At 52.2% G+C, this 18,694-nt stretch overlaps 2 protein-coding genes across 2 annotated transcripts; both read right to left on the reverse strand.

Annotated features, from left to right (window-relative positions):
• Nucleotides 1-96: 96 nt before the first annotated feature.
• Nucleotides 97-5,520, reverse strand: GALK1 (galactokinase 1). The gene is made up of 8 exons (XM_087826355.1): nucleotides 5,295-5,520; nucleotides 4,207-4,396; nucleotides 3,635-3,754; nucleotides 3,310-3,445; nucleotides 3,006-3,187; nucleotides 623-773; nucleotides 372-534; nucleotides 97-286 (listed from the first exon to the last, which is right to left on the reverse strand). The coding sequence occupies exons 1-8, from the start codon at nucleotides 5,457-5,459 to the stop codon at nucleotides 215-217; spliced, it is 1,179 nt and encodes a 392-aa protein (XP_087682481.1). The 5' UTR covers nucleotides 5,460-5,520; the 3' UTR covers nucleotides 97-214.
• A 7,710-nt stretch (nucleotides 5,521-13,230) lies between these two features.
• Nucleotides 13,231-14,997, reverse strand: H3-3B (H3.3 histone B). Its single transcript, XM_016212450.2, has 4 exons — nucleotides 14,883-14,997; nucleotides 14,299-14,436; nucleotides 14,032-14,185; nucleotides 13,231-13,938 (listed from the first exon to the last, which is right to left on the reverse strand). Exons 2-4 carry the CDS (start codon nucleotides 14,424-14,426, stop codon nucleotides 13,810-13,812), a joined length of 411 nt encoding a protein of 136 aa, XP_016067936.1. The 5' UTR covers nucleotides 14,427-14,436; nucleotides 14,883-14,997; the 3' UTR covers nucleotides 13,231-13,809.
• Between the last annotated feature and the right edge of the window lie 3,697 nt (nucleotides 14,998-18,694).

An 18,694-nucleotide genomic window follows, 5' to 3' on the forward strand; every position in this document is an offset into this window, starting at 1 on the left:
ATCAAGCGTGCAACTGAGTTATGTGCCCTTGGCCAGAATTGAACCCAGGACCCTTCAGTCCCCAGGCTGACACTCTAACCACTCAGCCAGACCAGCCAGGGCTAAGGCACAAGTTTATTGAGCACCCAGATGGAGGGCAGGCGCCAGAGGCACTGAGCTCCCGGCCTGCTGCCTGGCACGCTGCACTCCCGGTCCACCGTGCGCTGGGAGCGCCTCACAAGGGCAGCACCCTGGCACCGTCGGCCGCCTGGGAGAGGTAGAAGGTGGCGGTGCCTCTGTACTGCGCCTGTGGGAGGGCAGGGAGGTCTGAGCTCCCGGACCTGCGTGTCCCAGCCACCCCCACCCCACCCCCCACTCTGGCGCCCACCCACCTGTATGTGCTGCATGGCTTGGGAAGCGGCCGAGGCCTCGAGCAAAGTCACGGTGCAGCCACCAAAGCCGCCGCCTGTCATGCGGCTGCCATAAACTCCGGGCGCAGACAGCGCGGCCTGCACCAGCTGGTCCAGCTCTGGGCAGCTCACCTCGTAGTCATCCCTGCAGAGAGGAGGCGGGAGGGGCAGGCCTGGGACCAGCCCCACCCGGCCCTGGGGACGGCCTGTGCCTGGTGCCCAGGGGGACTCACCTGAGGGAGTGGTGACTCTCCACCATGAGGCGGCCGAAAGCTCTGTAGTCGCCCCGGCTGAGCGCAGCTGCTGCCTGAGCCGTGCGCCTGATCTCCCCCACGACGTGCCGTGCCCGCCGGAAGCCCTCCTTGCTCACCAGCTCTCTGCCAGCTGGAGAGGAAAGGGGTCAGCAGACCCCACCACCCACTGGTGAGGGTCCCTGCGGACCTGGGTGACAGGGCGCCACGGCTCCGGGGCAGTAGGGGAGCCTTCGGTCGGAGACCTGGCTTTGACAAGGCCATAGGCAGAACCTTGGGCTGGTCACTAAGCTTCCGGTGCCTCCCCTCAAGCGTGTGGTGGGACACCCGCCTGATTCGGGGCACCATGGGGACCAGGTGCGATGACACCTGCAGAGCTCCCAGCAGGGCGCCTGGCACACAGTGGATGCCAATAGCCAGCAGTTAAAGTCCCAGGCTGGGTGGTTCCAAGGTGACTGGGACACAATGCTGCCTTCTAGAGGCCCCGACAGAGCAGGAGGGGGAAGAAATCCTGTCTACGCCAGGACAACCATGGGGCCTCCGAGGGCTGGGGCTCCAGGGGTGGGGATGGGAATGGCCCAGGCCAAGGGCACAGGGCACACCAGGAACCAGCAGGCGGCCCCACGGGGTAACACTGAGGGGAAAGGGCAAGCCACAGCCCCGAGTGGGTGCCAGGGCACCTCGCTACATCATTCCCTGCATGTGCCACGGGTCTGGGAGGAGGGGAGGGACAGAGCTGAGCTCTAGGAGACAAATGAGCACCTTGGGCACAGGACCCAGGCTGGGAGAGGTGCGTGTCAGGAGCCCAGCCCACAGCTATTAAACAGAGACCAACGAGGGTCCTGATGGCGGGGTGGTGCAGGAGAGACAGGGTCAGAGACAAGAGTGGGAGGGAGGACAGTGAGGACTCAGAGGTGACTCAGTTTCAAATAGGAGTGTCAAGAGCGAGGAAATGACAGGGGGAGTCAGGAGAAGCCTGTGGGGAAGAAAGTTTGATCGGTACCACGGTGGGCCAGGTAAAGGCTCCAGGGCCCCAGGTAGAAAAGGGGGGCCGCAGGCTCAGATCTGAGTCCTTAGAGGAGCGCTGGTGGCTGGTGCTGAGGACAGAGCGGGGGGCAGACTGGGCAGATGTGGCAGAGAAACAGGGCTGTGAAGGAACAGATCCAGCTCTGCGGGGAGGGCACAGCCACCCTCAGGGTTATGCAGGGAACCCCTGGGAGAGTTGTTATGGCAGGTGGCACGGGGAGGGCAGGGAGATTCAGAGGAAGGAGAAATGAGTGGAGGTGAGAAAATGGGGGCGACAAGCATTAGGTACTCTTCCAAGAAGACTCGCAGGAGGAGAACCCAGGTTAGGAGGGAAGAAAATGGCCGTTTAACAGCTGGAGGGGAGGAGCCAGGCAGAGGACAGGAAGGAGGGAGGTGTAAGAGTGGGTGGGGGCCGCCGGGCAGGACTCTGGAGAAGGCAGAGGGGAGCACTGCCCCTGACGTAGACGGAGCCCCCCCAGGAGTGGTACAGGAGGGCTGGGGTAGAAAGGAGGGGCAGCAAAAGTGTTCAGGTGTGAAAATCTCGGCCAAGGTCACCTGCACAGAGCATGCGGGGCCAGTCTGACTGTGACAGTTCACCAAGGAGGACAAGACGGTGTCTTGGAGCTGGTCAGTGTCCCTGAAATGGGCACATCCACACTGCCAGGGAGGGCACAACACCCAACAGCAGCAGCATGGTCTAGGGGTTAAGAATGGGGGTTTGTGGAGCTAATGTGCCTGGTCCAAGTCCCAGGGCTGCCACTTACTGCATTCCTCTGTCTGCTCTACAGAACTGCTAGAGAATTAAATGAGTTAATATTTATATAACCTTCAAACTGTTAAATACCTGCCTGGCCACATGCATCAGAGCCCTAAACACAGTGTATCTTCTCTCTGTAATCCGACTCCTAGGAATCTAATTCCAACAGGAAAATGCAGAGAAAGGCATGGATAAAACATTCGTCAGTGTTAGGTGTGATTTCGGAAAGTGGTTAAGTAAACTACCACATACCTGGACGGGGAAGGTGACAATACTGTGTATGTTCAACTCAGAAAACATAGATGTAGAAAAACACTAAAAGGAAATACGCTAAAATGCTAACTGTGGCTATCTCTGGGTAGTGGCCTTATAGCTTATTATTTTCTTCTTTATACTTGTCTACAATTCTCACGTTAGGAAAAACGATATTGAGATTTCAAGCAGCCTTGCTGAGGTTGCAGCCCTAGGTTAACTGTGTTTGGGGAGTGGGCAGAGCATGGCAGGGGTCCTGGAGATGAGGCCCCAGCAGCCCCACCAGGCTGCCCAGCTACCTCCAGGACAGCGCATCCAGCCAGCCCTCACCCTCCAGCTCCTCCAGCTGCACCTCCCGAAGGCTCTCCTTGCCCAGAGCCCGGGCCACTTCTTCACACTGGCGCCGCCGCACAGGGTATTCGCTGGAGCCCAGCGAGTGGCGGACGTTGGAATTGGTGATGAGTACAGCCAGCTTGGGGTCTGACAGTGGCACCAAGCTTGTCTCCAGGGACCTGGGATGGAGTTGGAGTGGGAAGATGACAAGGCCAAGTATCTGCTTGCCATGGCCCACAGTGGACATGCTCCGCCCAGAAGCTCCACCAGGAAGGGGGAGGGTACAAGGGGAGCCCCTAACCTGCAGTCAATGAGCAGTGCGTGGTCCTTCTGCGCCAGCAAAGCGATAAGTTGATCCATGATGCCACAGGGCACCCCTGCGAAGCTGTGTTCGGCCCGCTGACACACCTGGGCCCGGGCAGCTATTGTCCCTGAGTCTGTGGCACAGGGTAAGATGAGGAGGATGGGGCCCAGGAAAGGGCACAAGGGGTGGATGGGTGGGAGCAGTTCCAATAATACTCCAGGGAGATTCCCCAGCCCCCTCTGAAAGCTACAGCAAGAGAAGCCCTGACACAGGAGACCTCAGGGAAGGAAGGCTGAGTAGGGAGCTGGGTTCTAGGAGGTACCTGGGCAGAGCTGCTGCAGGAAGGTGTACGTGGCCACTTCCAGGGCTGCTGAGCTGGACAGCCCACCCCCCAGGGGCACTGAGCTGACCACCACTGCACTGAAGCCAGGGAGGGGGGCAGCTGCAGGGAAAACAATGGGTGATGGTGAGTTGGGCTGTCTGGGAGGTTGGACACAGGAAGGGCACGTATTTTGGTATGAAGTGAGGCAACTGCCTGCTGACTGCTTCCACGGATGTGTCTCAATTGTCAAAGGCCACCAACCTGTTAGGCCAAGGGGCCCACAGCCCTCCATCCTTCTACCCTGAGGTTCCTGGGATACAGTCTTCCTAGTTCTTCTGGTTTAGGGCTCTGGAGGCCAACAGGTTAGGGTTTGAATCCTGACTCCTCCAATCATGTAATGGGCAACTCAGGCCAAGTTCTGGACACTCTCAGGTTATCAGTTTCTTCATCTGTACAGTGGGATGCTCTACCCTTCAAGCCTACCCCATAGTGGATTAGATGAGCTAATGGGTTCTATGGCTGAGAGGTGGTGCCCTTGGTACCTGAACTTAACCCAGGCCTGGGTCCCATACCTGGGTAGTGTTGAATCACTCCCTTGACATAGTTGGCCCACCGGGGGGTCCCAGGCTCCAGTGACCGCTGGGCTGTAGGCAAGGGAAACTGCAGCCGCCTGGGCTCATCAGCATCCTCAGAGGTGGTGAGGAGGGAGACAAGGCCATCTGCTCGGGGGCTGCCCACCATTACAGTCACCAACTCCAGAGCCTGGCAGAAGAGACAAAGCGTATGCAAAGCTTCCGCCAGCTAACAGATGGATGAGGCCCCTCCAATACTAACGACCGGAGAAAGGTGGGTCCTGGGACAGACAGGAGGGTGACCTCCAGGCTCAACAGGAAAGGCATGGCCGTGTCTCCAGGAAGAGCCTGAGTGCTGAGCTGGCCTTGGGGGCTGAGGTCCTGCTCCCTGGTTTTCAGGGCGGAACCAGTGTAGAGTGCACACCTGGACTCTGCCCTCAGCGTGGGCTCCCAGCTGTGGGGCACAGGGGACAGAGCTCAAAAGGAAAACAGAACCAGGAGCTCCACCTGATGCCTTCCCATTTTGGCGTGGCCTCCGGTGCGCTGTAACCACTCACTTTGCCCAGCTGAAAGAACCCCTGGCTGAGAGCTGGGAGGCTTGAGTCCAGCGGAAGCCCCACCAAGCAGATCAATAGCCCCCTCTGGGCCTGTTTCCCCCTCTGTAAACTGGCCAGGTTGGAGGCTCAGGGCTGGTTCCTGCAAGGTCTGCAAGGCCTCACGGAGGCCAGGGTCCAGGGCACCTCCTTTCACGTGCAACACTCGGGGATGGGCCGCATTGAGGCGGCTCCCAGGCTGCTGGCAAGGATCAGCAGCCCACAGAGGGCGGGCCTGAGCGCGGAGGCCTGGGCACACCCCCGCCCAGCCCGCTTCCCCTCGGACGGCCGCTTCCTCCCTCCCTACGTGAGAAATGCCCCGTCCCAGGGTCTCTCCCACGTGCTCGTCCCCCAAACCCGGCTGGAGGTGGTCCGGCGCGGCCCGACCCACAGCGCACGCGGGGGGCAGGGCGCCTCCCCGCGCCCCCCCAGGCTTGCCCTCCGGCGGGGCGGCCGGGGCCCCGGGAGAGGCTCGGTGCCCTCGCAGCCCCTCACCATGGGCAGCACGAGGCCCTGGTTGTAGTCCGTGTGCTCCCCGATGAGGTTGACGCGGCCCGGCGCCGACACCGCCAGCTCGGGCTCGGCCCCGAACTCCTCCCGGAAGGCCCTCCGGGCCTCGGCCAGCAGCGCGCCGACCTGGGGTTGTCTCGAAGCAGCCATGACGCTCGGCCTCCCGCCCCGCGGAGCGGCCGGGTCAGCGCGGGATGCTCGGGGCGGGGCCGCGGCGGGTGGCGTGCGTTCCTGCACTCGCCGCTGCGCCCGCGCCGCCCGCCCCCCCGGGGCCCCTGCCGCGGCCCCCGCCCCTGGCCCCGCCCCTGGCCCCGCCCCTGGCCCCGCCCCTGGCCCCGCCCCGCCGGCCAGCCCTGGCTCCGCCCCCATGGCCTCGCCCCGCCCACTGCGCGGGTCCGGGCCCTCCTGCGGGGGGCGGAGCGCTGGGCGCGGGCAGCGCGGGACTCCGGGAAGGACAGGTGGGCGCCCTGAGTGGGTAGGGCCCTGCGTGCGTGAGTGCTGTTGGCCGGACCGGGAGCCTGAGCTGCCCTTCCCTGGCTCTGTGTCCACACCCACCCACGGCCGGAGCCACCCAGCCGCCAGCCAGCCGACCTGGGTGTCCCAAGGGGACCTCCTAGGTCCTAGAGTCCTGCAGCTGCGAGAAGTCACAAGCCCCTGGTAGTGGGTCTCAGTGTCAAGGGCGATAAAGCCAAGCTTGGTGGTGACCCGGGAGTCGCTTGAAAGAGGCTCCTTTCCCAGGGTGGACACGTTGTCACAGCTCCTAGCTACGGGAGGCTGGAGGAGGGTGGCCATGGACAGCGGCGGGCCCGGCCCCTCCTGGAGCGACCTGCCGCAGCTGCTAGGGTAGGTCGGGCTGTTGGTGCGAGCAGGGGCTGCTGCGGGCTCAGGGAGGTGGGAGGGGCACTGAGTTCTCTCTGGGGTGAGGCAGATGCTCGCAAGTCCACTGGTGATGGGTGCACGTGTCTGTGAATACACCGAAACCACTGAATTGTACACTGTAAGTGGGTGAGCTACGTGTAGTATATCTTGGGGCTGGTTGAAATGGATTTCAGCTCACAAGCCATGCCTCCCAGCGAGGCACCACTCTGTTTGGGCAGCAGTGAGGGAAGCAACCCCTTCTCCAGGAATCCTTTGCCCATCTCAGCTTTGAGGCCCATCAGTCCGGAGCCTGTATCTCCTCTCTTGCTATTGTGGAATCTCGGGCAGATGACTGGACCTCTCTGACCCCCGGTTTCCCATCTGTAAAATGAGGCTAGGTGATTCCTCTCTAACAGATGTTATAGAAGGAACTAATGAGATCATCTTTATTGAGTGCCCAGCCCAGTACCTAGCACTTAGTAAACACAGAATCAATGTTTGCTGTTATTATGTCATCCATTAGTTCAACAGACATTAGTCGACTCTCCTGCGTGCAACTGGCCAGACAGATAAAAGCCTGAGGCATTGGCTCACGCTCTGGTTGGGAGGCAGACACTCTCGCCACTGAGACAAATGCTGGCTCTGAGGAGTGAAGAGCTTTCTGAGTAGGGAGAGAGAGGAAGGGGTCCTGACTGTTGCAAAGCCCACACTCTTTTTTTTTTTATTTCCATTGCTTCATTTTGATTGAAAACACCTGCACCTGACCTACCTTCGTCCTCTGTGTTGTTCCAGTTGTTCTTGGAGAACTTGGATTTGATCTACAAGGGTAAAGCTTCCGTTTGTTCAAGATGGACTCTGAAGCATTGATTTTATTTTGGAAATGTTTTTACACTCATTTTTTTGTGTTTTTGGGGGGTGTTTTTTTTTTGCAGCAAAGAAAGTAAGGGTTTATTTTTAGGAAGTAGCCCATGTCCGAGACAAGGGAGCTAATGCTCAAAGACCTGGCTCTACACTCAGTTTTCTAATCCCATCTAGCATGTTACACGAAATTTGTTGAGAAGTCTGCCTTAACCTTTGACCCTCCCTCCCATTTCCTGGCCCGATGTTACAGAATTAGGGGGAGGTGGCACTTTAATGGGAACATTGCACCCCAAGGCCTGTCTTCTGCTCACTTGTATCAGCACTGCCAGAGCCAGCTATCACACAGGACTGAGGCCTAGTGATGGAATTCCCAGTAATATCCACCACAGGGCTGCACTGTCTAGTGGTAGAAATAGCACCCATGCCAGCTGGGTGCCTGGTAGCCTTTGCAGGCCTAGATGTCAACAAGGCAACTTTGTCCAGGCCATGGTGAGACCTCACCCACCATGAGGCACCTCTTCTCTCCCAGGGTCTGTGTCTGTCTCTGTCTCTGTGCCCAATTCTTTTTTTTTTCCTCCAAAATATTTTTATTGATTTTTAGAGAGAGAGGAAGGGAGAGGGGGAGAGAAAGAAACATCAATGTGAGAGCAAAATATTGATCAGCTGCCTCCTGCACGCCCCCGACTCGAGAATCAAGCTGCAACCTTTTGGTGGTGTACAGGGCGCTACCCAACCAACTGAGCCACACTGGCCAGGGCTCTGCACCCAATTCTTAGCCCTTGGGCCCTCCCTGCTAGACTGTCTTTCTTCATGTGATGTTCTGCACTCTCCATGCAGCTCTGGCTTCTCCACTGCAATCACAGCCTGGTTCCCTATGGGACTTGGCACTACCTCTCCCAAACAAATATCTACCCACAAGCTCTCTAACAGTGTTTGCTCTCAGCACATGGCTCACCCTCTCATCCGTTCTGGGAGGTTCTTTTTGTAAGCATTAACCTATCTTCCGATTTGGGCGCCCTTTGCCTTTCTGTAATATTAATGATAACAGCTTCTTAGGTATTGATGTTACTAATCTGGACCTTGTGGTAGCCCTGGTATCAGGGCTGGTACACAGCCTGCAGGGCAGTGCTAGTTGGTTGCTGATTGGTCAGTGCCTTAACTACTGTTGTCAAATATTTTAAAAATCACCAGAATTTGCACAGATTATTTAATTAAATCCTTACAAGCCTATTGGGTAGGTACTGTTTTTATTCCTATTTTCTAGATGAGCAAAAGAAGCACAGATGTGTGAAGGAAGTTACCCAAGTGGGACAGCTGGGTCTTGAACCTGGGTCTGTCTGACCCTGAGCCCATTTTCTCAGCCACCACCCTGTCCCCATGAGTACCCTGACCTGCTGCAGCCTCTGCTTACTAAAGTAAGATCTAAACCTCAGCCTCTTAGTACAGGACAGGAGGGACGGCAGCTTTCCCAGACCACTGGAGCCCCACTTTCTACGTGGAAGGCTCCCAATTGAGAAGCCAGGCCAGTAACCAAAGGCTCTTGGGAACTGGATCGATTCTTTGCCATGTGTGCCAGGAGCAGATCCAGCCAGCTGTGCTGTGGGCCTGCCAGGGCCATTCGGGTTGGTCAGCAAACATGTCTGGAGCCTCTGCTATGTGTCAGGCCCAACTCCAGAGGCAGGCAGGCAAGACTCAGACCTTGCCTTCGGAGCACCAGGAGCTTCTCATCCCTGCGACCTCAGATGCCCCTACTGAGAGGGGTCCCCTGTAGGCCATGTCTTTATTTGGTGCCCCAACCATGTCCCCAAAGTTCCTGCCCTCTAGGCTGAGGACCACCCTGTCAATGGCCAAGAAGCAAATCCAGACACACAAGATGCAGCTGACAGCTCAGGGCTGCGGCCATCTCTTTCTGCATTTCACACTGGGCACTGTGACTGGCAGAGAGCTCCAGGCCACCAGGGGTGGGCAGAACTGAGACTGGCCAAAGGCAGGGAGCTGGGGAGGGAGAGGTCTTCAGGCTGCAGTAGGAGCCCCAGGCTTGTGATGCCTGGGTCTTGGGCCCCACCCCATTCTCTCCCCTCGGCTAACACTCTTGGCTCAGTGCTAGGCAGTGAGGAGCTTATGGGAAAGGTCCTGGGGCCCAGTATGTCCAACAGAGCGAGTAGGAAGGGGGTAGGGGTTAATGGAGCCCAGGTACCACCTCCATGGGCAGTCCCTCACACTGCCCTCAGCAAAAGGTCACCTGTCCTAAGCCTGTAGCCCACTGGCCTAATTTTTCCACAGCCCTTCTTTTCACTGGTACCATGGTGTCTACCCACCCTCCATTCCACTGTGTATATTCCCACAGCTGCAGCTTCCTGAACAAGAGCTGGCAGCCGCTGGAGAGAGGACCTCAGACCCTGGCATCTGACTATGCCCCTCTGTGACCCTTTCCAGGTCATGTGTGGCCTTATATAGCCCCTCCAAGAGCCACTGCATCACTGAAGTCCCCTCCCCTTGCTTCCCAGGTATGGGGGTGACTGTGCTTCCTCCATGGGGAAGAGCAATGGGGTAGGTGTGGCGGGGGCGCCTCTGCTCTGGGAACAAGGCTAAGAAGTGTTTCCCTTGGTTGTGCCTGACCAACATCTTGGCTCTTGCCCAACACTGGGCACTGTTGGTGCTAAGGTGAGGACACCAGGACAGCTGGGGGCACATCATAGAAGTCCCATTACTCTGCTTGGAATGACAAAGGTGTCTCCGTGGGATCCCAGCTGCCAGGGCTGCTGGGCAGCCAATGGGACTGCAGGGAGCAGGCACCCTCAGGAGGGAGGACAGGGGCCTCTGGCCCTCCTCACAGCACAGCCTGTTTATAAGCTGAAGCCATCCCAGCTGCGCCCACCTTGGCCCACAGCCTTGCTCATTCCCCAGGCCTGCTGGCGAAAGGATGCCAACCACCTGGCCCAGGAGGGTACTTTCAGCTTTCTCCTCCCTGGGGCTGCTGCAGGATTTGGATTAGCAGCCTGGGCAAGCCTGGTCCCTCCTTCCTTCCTTCCTCTAGCCGTGCCCTCCGGAAGGTAGCCAGAAGGCCATCTGTGCTGAAGTTGCTGGCCAGAAGCCGGGTCCAGCTGGATGGAGTGGCCCAGACTGGTGACATCCCCGAGTGCCCATGGGGGCAGGTGAGCCCACCATCGGGGTGAGGGAACAAACTATGGGGCCCAGGCAAGGTGCAGCCAGTTCAGCTGTGGGCTTAGACCAATGCCCGTGGTGGTAAGGCCATAGGGTTGGGGACCGGATGCCCAGGGTGGGGGCTCAAGGCTCCACGCCCATTGGACCACACCACTGTCAGTGAGACAGCTGCAGAAGGCACACCTCTCCCTTCTCTGTGGCAGGCTAGGCTGGCTCTGATCCCTGGCCCTCGGCTGCTGCCCCCAAACACCGGCTGGCCCTGTCCTGCAGAAACTGAAGGGCAATCCCGAGTTTCCCGCTGACCTAACAGCAGACAGCTGACCGGCTTGTGTCCACCCTCTGCTTCCCTACCTGAGGGTGACCCAGAGGGACCTGCTTTCCAACTGCTGCACAGGCCGGAGCCTGAACACCTGACACCAGGCAAGAGGCAGGGCTTGCAAGGAGCAGGTAGGGGTGCCCCAGTAGAGTCCATTGTTGCGGAAAGCTGAGGAATGATTGAGGTGAGTGGGGGAGTAAATTCCAGTCCTGCCAGCTCACAGCCTGTTTCCTCACTCGTATTAGTCAGGTGGCAGCAGAGGTCCCTGGCTGGGGGTGAAGCAGTGGGTGGGAGGCCTGGCTATGGGGCGTGAGGTGGTCCTTCTTGGCCTCTCCCAGGTCTGTTCCTCCCTCTGATGTGTAACAGGACTCAGTGAATCTTGTAAGGACAGATCTCAGGAAATATGCTGGGTTTAAAGTGCATGGCTCCCTATACTTTTTATACCACCTTAAGTTTTGTAAATGGTATGTAATTTGTTTTGTCCCTTAGAATTAAGTCATTTAGTCCACATCACAGTTCTGGGATGAAGCAGGGAGATTTTAGACCCAGAAACATGAGCCCAGGAAGTTCACAATTACATTCAGTGTAATTGCTTGAGAGAGGAAAAGAGTTAAAAGTTCAAAGGGAGGGCAATGGGGCTACACTTGGGGTGGGCCTGGCTTCTGGCCAGTTTCACAGACATGTGGCCCTTCAGCTACCTCCCCAAAGACACAGGCTGGGGCTCCAGGACAAGGGTGACGGCTTGGTTCAGAACCGCCTGGGAGCCAGAGCCCTGTCAGGACCCCTGGCACTTCCAGCCCTCCACTCACCTGGCCCACACTGGTCTGGCCTAATTGGGACCAAGCTGAGAGTGAAGAGAGGCACTATTAGGACACAGGTGCAACAAGCATAGATTGGCACTGTCCTGAGCAAATGACATATACCCGCTCAAGGATAGAGGTCTGCACTGTTTCATTACTGAATGCGTGCCCCGCCCCCCCCCGCCCCCCCCCCCAGTGAGTCAGAAGGCCAGGCTTTCTGCGACACTTCCCCAGAGGGAATTCTGTTTGTGAAAGAAACTGGTTATCATTCAAATGAAGACCATTAACAAGTCTCAACTTCAAAAACTGTCTATTCTCAAGGGCTCCGGATACCTTCATCCGCTCCAACTTTTGCTTTTCTCCTTATAGACTCTGTTCCATCGCCTATACCCAGGGATATCCTATGTGGCCAGTTTCCTAGAACCAAGGAATACTTTTGCCTTTGGTTAAGGGTGCTCAATCAGGGCAAGTTGCACTATTTAATCAGATTCTAACCCGCCCAATAAAACCCAAGAGCCTTCTGCATCAGGATGCAGACTTACGGGTGAAGGCTCAACTGTCATCCACTTGGGTTATCACAGGTGACTCAACAAACTGACTTATCACCATGACTACGTTTCCATTTGTGTTCAGACACTGCTACACTCCAGCACAGCACATACCAACGTCTAGGGCTTCAACATCCTTCAGATGCACAATGTGAGGAGGTTGTCAGCATTGGTAGTTGTTCCAGAGCTGGTTATGAAGAACCTCCTAGCAAAGCAGTTTGCTATTAAATTGGACTCCACACCTTTGACACCACATAAGGCTCATTGACTCCCAAACCTGCCTCTTAACAAGCCCCTTAAATTTGAAACTTTACTAAAAAAAAAAAAAAAAAAAAGTATGTCTTGCCAACACTGACACACTATGCTTTATTGCTCCCCTTCAATGGTCAAGAAAACCTTTCATACCGAAAAGGTGGCTTAGGCCAGTAAGCTTTATATCTCTAGATTTGTTAAAAACTTGCTGTATAAACAGACCAATAAAAACAGTTCAAGGAACAGATCCCAAATTTGAGCCCTAGCATTTTAAAGAAATTTACTCCCCTTGGTGTACGTCACACCCAGAATGATTTACTCGACAATATGGAGAGGGAAACATTGACACTGCAAATATGGCAACCATGGCATTTCTAGAGCAGAGGCCTTTACATGTTTATTTTGTAACTAAAGTTCCTTTGTCTACCAAGAAAAAGCTAAACTCAACCTTTAGGATACAAAACACCTAGATAACGGAATGGATGTTTGTACATTCAATTTAGGTTTTTGACACTTTGTTGGATAAACAAGTTTATTTGTAAATTTAGTCAACATACATAATTGACCTAAAAAACTTCAATAGAAGGATAAATTTAAAAACCACTTGGAAGACCAGCTCTATAAAGTGATTTTCCCAGGCCCATATACCAGATGTAACTTAACTGGACGCCATCTTAACTGGCAGAAGTTCAATAAGCTGGAGCGATGTGCCCCTCCCTCCCCACAGCACGTTTACTCTTAAGGGTTATTATAATACAAACTCCACAAGGAAAAGAGCTCGGGCACGGATTCCTCTTGGTAGAGGAAAAACGCAAACCTACTTATGAAACCAACCACAACACAAAGAAAAGCTGCACTAACTATAACTAGTTTGGAATATTAGTAACAGATGATGCTGGTGTGAATAACTTGTATTATATTCTAGAGCCCTTATAAATAAAATTCCCCCCCCCATAGTGTTTGCATTATCAGCTAGAGGGTTAGTTAACGTGGTAGAATGAGGACTTCTGCAAGGCATTATTTGCAAAGCATTTTACTACTATGAAAACAAGTGCAGTCTAGTTAGGAGAAAACCAACTGGACCCTAAATTACACACACCTTAATGACAAGACTCCCCACATGTGAATGTAAAACATTTAATTTAAAAATGTTGACACTACAATATATAAAATAGCTATTATAAATGCACATAGTGTATTCTATAGCTGCCAGGTTTACTTTTTTTTTTTTTTTTTAGGAAACTGTAAGTTATTACACTGTGGTTAAGACTTGTATCTTCACCCTTGGAAAAGCCCACATTCTATCACAGTGATGCATGGTCAGACTTAACAGCCCCAATTGTTAAACACTTGGATCAAGTCATAACCAGTTTTATTGCAAAAGGACCCTGTACACATTTATCAATTCTAGTACCTTAATAGCTACCCAACAAGTCATTAACATACAGAAACATGCATCATGAGAAGCAAGAAATATCACCCATCCCTTCTGCATATTAGCAACTTGTCACTCCTGAGCAACAGTGCTCACATCACTGAGGTCTGTGAACAGTCACTTTTCGCATTCATCCTGAGTGAAAGATGGAATGACTTAAGTACAAATGCAACATATTATAAACAATTTCTTACAAAAAAAGTCACAAATTAAACCAAAGTATTTTACAGAATTTACTACAAAACACCATAAAAACTGCCTTCACTTAAGCTCTCTCCCCCCGTATCCGGCGAGCCAACTGGATGTCTTTGGGCATGATGGTGACTCTCTTAGCGTGGATGGCACACAGATTAGTATCTTCAAATAAACCCACCAGGTACGCTTCGCTGGCCTCCTGTTGAGGACAAGAGCCACACGATTAACTCTCTTCCGAGAGAGGAGAAACCGGCCTCAAGCCCTCCGCCCCCACCCGCGGCCCTCAGCTCACCTGCAGCGCCCCGATGGCGGCACTCTGAAACCTCAGGTCGGTCTTGAAATCCTGGGCTATCTCCCTCACCAACCTCTGGAAAGGCAGCTTCCGGATCAGAAGCTCGGTCGATTTCTGGTAACGACGTATTTCTCGAAGCGCAACGGTTCCGGGCCTGGCCGAGAACATGTGAACGGACACGTTAACTGACAGCGCCGGCACCCTCCCTGGAGCCGGTCCCGCACTACCAGGCCCGCCGAGTCATTGTTTTCCCTTGGCCGAGCCTACCTGTAGCGATGGGGTTTCTTCACCCCGCCGGTAGAGGGAGCGCTTTTCCTGGCAGCTTTAGTGGCCAGCTGTTTGCGGGGCGCTTTCCCACCCGTGGATTTGCGAGCAGTCTGCTTGGTTCGGGCCATTTTCTCTCACCTAGGAAAGACGAACATGATTCCCCGGCCGCGGCGCTGGCCTGGGGGTAGGGGTGGGGGGGACGGGGCAGGCTCCGCGCGGCACCCCACCTCGCGACGGCAGATGGCCGAGGCCGCCGCCTCCTCCCCCTCCCCTAATGACTCAGGCAGCGAGTAGCAGCAGCCTCCCCCGGGAGGGGGAGCGCGGGGAGGAGTCACTTCCCCTCCTCGACGGGCGGGGGCCCCGCTGCCCGGAACCCGACACCGAGACCTCTGAATTGCCAGCCAGAGAGACGGGAAGAGACGCGATTCCGGAACGAAGTCCCGGGGGAAAGCCTTTCGACCCCACGCCCAATGCCAGCGGCCCAAGCAGCCCGCACCAGCCGCCACTCGGCCCCCAACGGCCGCGGCCCGCGGCAACAACGGCCACCGCGGCCCCAAGTCACGGGTAAACCCATGAACGCTTACTCAACGCCGATGTTTTAGGCCTCTTCTTAGTCCGTCGCGCCGCTCCCGGTGCCCAGAGAAGAGCCGCAGTCCAGGAGCACAGCGTACACGCCACTCCAACGAAGAGCCAAACCGCTTTGCTCCAAACCCCCCCAATGCCTCTGCTTTTATACCCACGCTTCACGCTGCGTCTCTGCGTCATAGGACATTCATTTGCATATACCAACGACTTTTTCTATTGGCCGAAGCTTTCGCCGACGCGTTGACATCCCTCGACACAAAGGCCGTGCTTCGGCCCTGTACTCTGATTGGTGGATATCTAGGCCTCTGATTGGCTGTTAAAGTGGCCTAACGATTGGATGAAAGCAAAGAGAAATAGACGAATCAGAGTTTGGCACTAAGCGGCTCTTCTCATTGGATAAAATGAAGCTATGTTTGGATCCTTCCCTTGGTTCCAAAGCTCTACAATAGAAAGTCAATGCAAATGAATTGCGTTGGTCCCCATCAGGACTCAAGAGTCCGGATGGGCAAAAGCCTAACCTTATTTGCCTCAAGTAATGTAATCAATGCAGGAAGAGGTTACTTTAAAAAAGTTTTTGTTAAGTATTTTCCAGCGTAAAATAAAATGTATTCCCAGTGATTATTTACTTTTTATTAACATTTTTGTAGTTCCGGGTTTTTTTCTTCCCAAGTTTTATTCAAGAACTCATACAAATGAGTTCCAGGTAAATGTTTTAATTCATTTTAACATTTTGATAGTTAAGTACATAGTGTAAATGAGAATTAGAATTCAGTAAATGATGTTATATTGCCAAGTATTTTACTCATCTTTCATATACATTTTAACCAAAAAACAGTTCTTTTGTTTGGTGGCAGGGGTGGTAAATAATAGCTACAAAGAAACAAATGTCAATAAACAATTTTATAAGTACAGCTTTTTATGTTCTTAGGCTGTCACAAAATGATTTGTGAGTTCAATATGTAACCTCTAAGCAACATAGTTTTCAATTATGTAATTCAACTAAATGAAGTTACTACATATGGCCAAAATGGGAATAGGCCTTTGACAGCATTTGCATGTCCATAAAGAGTAAAGAAAAGACAACTACATTTAATATGTGCTTCTGTGTTTAATGGTATATCCTGGAAGTATTACTTCTGAAGAAATATGACAAATGTATAAAAATGTTAATTCCTATCCTTATCTAAATAAATGTCTTGTATGGATTGCAACATTCAGTACTCCAGAGATTCAGGTACATAAAATACCAAAGCAGGCTTAAGGTTAAGACCAGTCAGACAAAGCTCAGAAATTGAGAAATAGAGCTGTGGGCATTCTATAGTCTTTACTCTGGCTGGGTTCACTAAATATTTTAAGTTATTAAAATCTTTTTATTTTAGCAAAACCAGTTACATATAGATTTCAACTCAAAGAATTATTACAAATAAATACAAATACCTCAAAAATGTACTTGTGACACCAAAAGTCCCTTCTCAGTATCAATAGTAAAAAAAAAAATGCACAATTTGAAAAAAGTAACTATGGCAAAAACATCTTTGGCCTAATCTCTGGTACCGAATTTCTCTCATTTTAGCCCTTTCGATTTTAAGTCAAAATATGTATTTAATGATCATATATTTAAGCTTTTGTGTGATAATTTAATCAACTTTAATTTCTTCCTTCTGCTCAGACTTTAGGGTAGGGGGAAGATTAAGCTTTCTATTCCATTCATGCCATGCTGCAAAGAGAAACCAAGATGCAGAGAGACTGTGTAAAGCGAAGAAACAGGGCACTGCTTAGATCTTACAGGGGACTGTCAAATACCCTGGAATGTAACTAAAAAAATATACTGTCATCTTTTTTTCACTGCTCAAATGGCCTGGAGAAGGAATGGGCTCCTTGAAACACCCCCTTCGTGTTCCAAGGTTTTTATAGGAGACCTAGAACCCTGTCTGTGCCATGCCTCCTAGAGGAGAGACAGTAGCTGTTGTTTTTTTCCCAATTTTGCTAATTATCATGGTCCAGGAGAAACCAGGTATGGATTTACATTCATCTATTTAAGGACAATTGGTGGAAATAGTGTGTCTCTCTTCCTCGGCAGTCATACAGATTAGTTTTTCTTTTTCCTAAATTGGTGCAAGAAAGGAAATGGAGAACTGCAAGTGTTTATACAATCAAAACAATGCAAAATGTGATGTAGGCAACTGTTCTAGTTCCTGTTCTGTCACAGACTTGCTGAGTAACTCTGTGCAAGTTACTTAACCTCTCTGAGTTTCAGTTTCCTGTTTTGAAAATTAAGCAGTTTCGTTATCTCCCAATTCTACTAGTACACGCTTATTCTGAAGCTCATGATGTACACTTACTTAAAATCTAGCACTATGAACTATATATGTATATATACACACACATATACATACCTATTTATGTGTGTATATATTTTAAATATACCTTTACTGATTTCAGAGAGAGGAAGGGAAGAGAGAAAGAGAGAGAAAGAGGGAGGGAGGGAGGGAGGGAGGGAGGGAGGGAGGGAGGGAGGGAGGGAGGGAGGAACATCAATGATGAGAGTCATTGATTGGCTGCATCCTGCATGCCCCCTACTGGGGATCAAGTCCAAAACCCAGGCATGTGCCCTGACCCAGAATCAACCCAAAATCTCCTGGATCATAGGTCAATGCTCTACTGCTGACCCACGCCAGCTGGGCTATAGATATATATTTTAATACTTTTTATTAATTGATTTTAGAGCGAGAGAGGAAGGGAGCGAAAGAAACATCAATTTGTTGTTCCACTTATTTATGCATTCATTGGTTGCTTTTTGTATGTGCCCTCTCGGGGGATTGAGCCCACAACCTTGGCATATCAGAAGGATGCTCTAACCAAGTGAGCTACCCGACCAGGGTTGAACTATATTTCTTCATTCAATCACACTGGAGTGTTTTGGGGAGAATGTATAAATCAATTACTAGGATTTAATAATAGGATTAAAATAATACACTACAACAATCCTTTTGTAATTTTTCATCTTCCAACGCCCCTAGTGGTTAAACAGTCGGCCTGTTTATGAAATACCAGTTTTGCCCTGCCGGGTTCTCCCCATATGCAAAGGTTGTGGGTTCATCCCTGGTCAGGGCACACACAGGAAGCAACCAATGAATATATAAATAAGTGGAACAACAAATTGATGTTTCTCTCTTTCTCTCCCTTCCTCTCTCTCTAAAAAATCTATTTAAAAAAAATACCAACTTCTGAACTTTGTAGGCTGACAACTTGGCTTCTGATTTTAGGTTGCTGGGAACTAGATAAAAATGAGTTTATATCATTGCTTTTTTTTTTTTTAATGAGGAAAGAGCAATCAATGTTAACTTTTTTTAAAGTATGTTTTTATTGATTTTACAGAGAGAGGGAGAGAGAGAAACATCCATGAGAAAAACATTTATCAGTTGCCTCCTGCATGCCCCTTACTGGGGATCTAGCCGGAAACCCCTGCATGTGCCCTGATGGGAATCAAACGGAACCTCTTGGCTCATGGGTGCGTGCTCAACCACTGAGCCACACCAGCTGGGTGAGTATCTGTCATTCTCAAACTTTAACAATTTTCCATTCACCCCACTCCCCCTCACTCCTAAGGTTATTCGGAATGCGTTTGTTTAATGAGATGATCATTAGTTAACAAAAGCGTTAAGATACTTATGAACTTTGTAAAGCTCACAGAATCAAATGCCTAGGTCTGGGGGAACTGGCTTATCTTACAAAGGCCACAAAGTAAAAAACTTAGCCCCACTGGTGGGAAGTGGGGAGGGGAGACGCATTTTCCCAAATACAAAGGCTG

Source organism: Miniopterus natalensis, chromosome 17, assembly GCF_054644295.1.
Source record: "Miniopterus natalensis isolate mMinNat1 chromosome 17, mMinNat1.hap1, whole genome shotgun sequence".
In the NCBI taxonomy this organism is placed as follows: domain Eukaryota; kingdom Metazoa; phylum Chordata; class Mammalia; order Chiroptera; family Miniopteridae; genus Miniopterus; species Miniopterus natalensis.

Bases quoted from the DNA above. Each gene is read 5' to 3' on its own strand.
- H3-3B (XM_016212450.2), bottom strand. From the start codon at position 14,426: ATGGCCCGAACCAAGCAGACTGCTCGCAAATCCACGGGTGGGAAAGCG. The intron at 14,186-14,298 runs GTAGGCTCGGCC...GTTCTCGGCCAG, and splicing joins AAGAAACCCCATCGCTACAG to GCCCGGAACCGTTGCGCTTC. The intron at 13,939-14,031 runs GTGAGCTGAGGG...TGTCCTCAACAG, and splicing joins CCGCCATCGGGGCGCTGCAG to GAGGCCAGCGAAGCGTACCT.
- GALK1 (XM_087826355.1), bottom strand. From the start codon at position 5,459: ATGGCTGCTTCGAGACAACCCCAGGTCGGCGCGCTGCTGGCCGAGGCC. The intron at 3,446-3,634 runs GTACCTCCTAGA...CCTGTGCCACAG, and splicing joins CCTGCAGCAGCTCTGCCCAG to ACTCAGGGACAATAGCTGCC. The intron at 535-622 runs GTGAGTCCCCCT...TCCTCTCTGCAG, and splicing joins GAGAGTCACCACTCCCTCAG to GGATGACTACGAGGTGAGCT.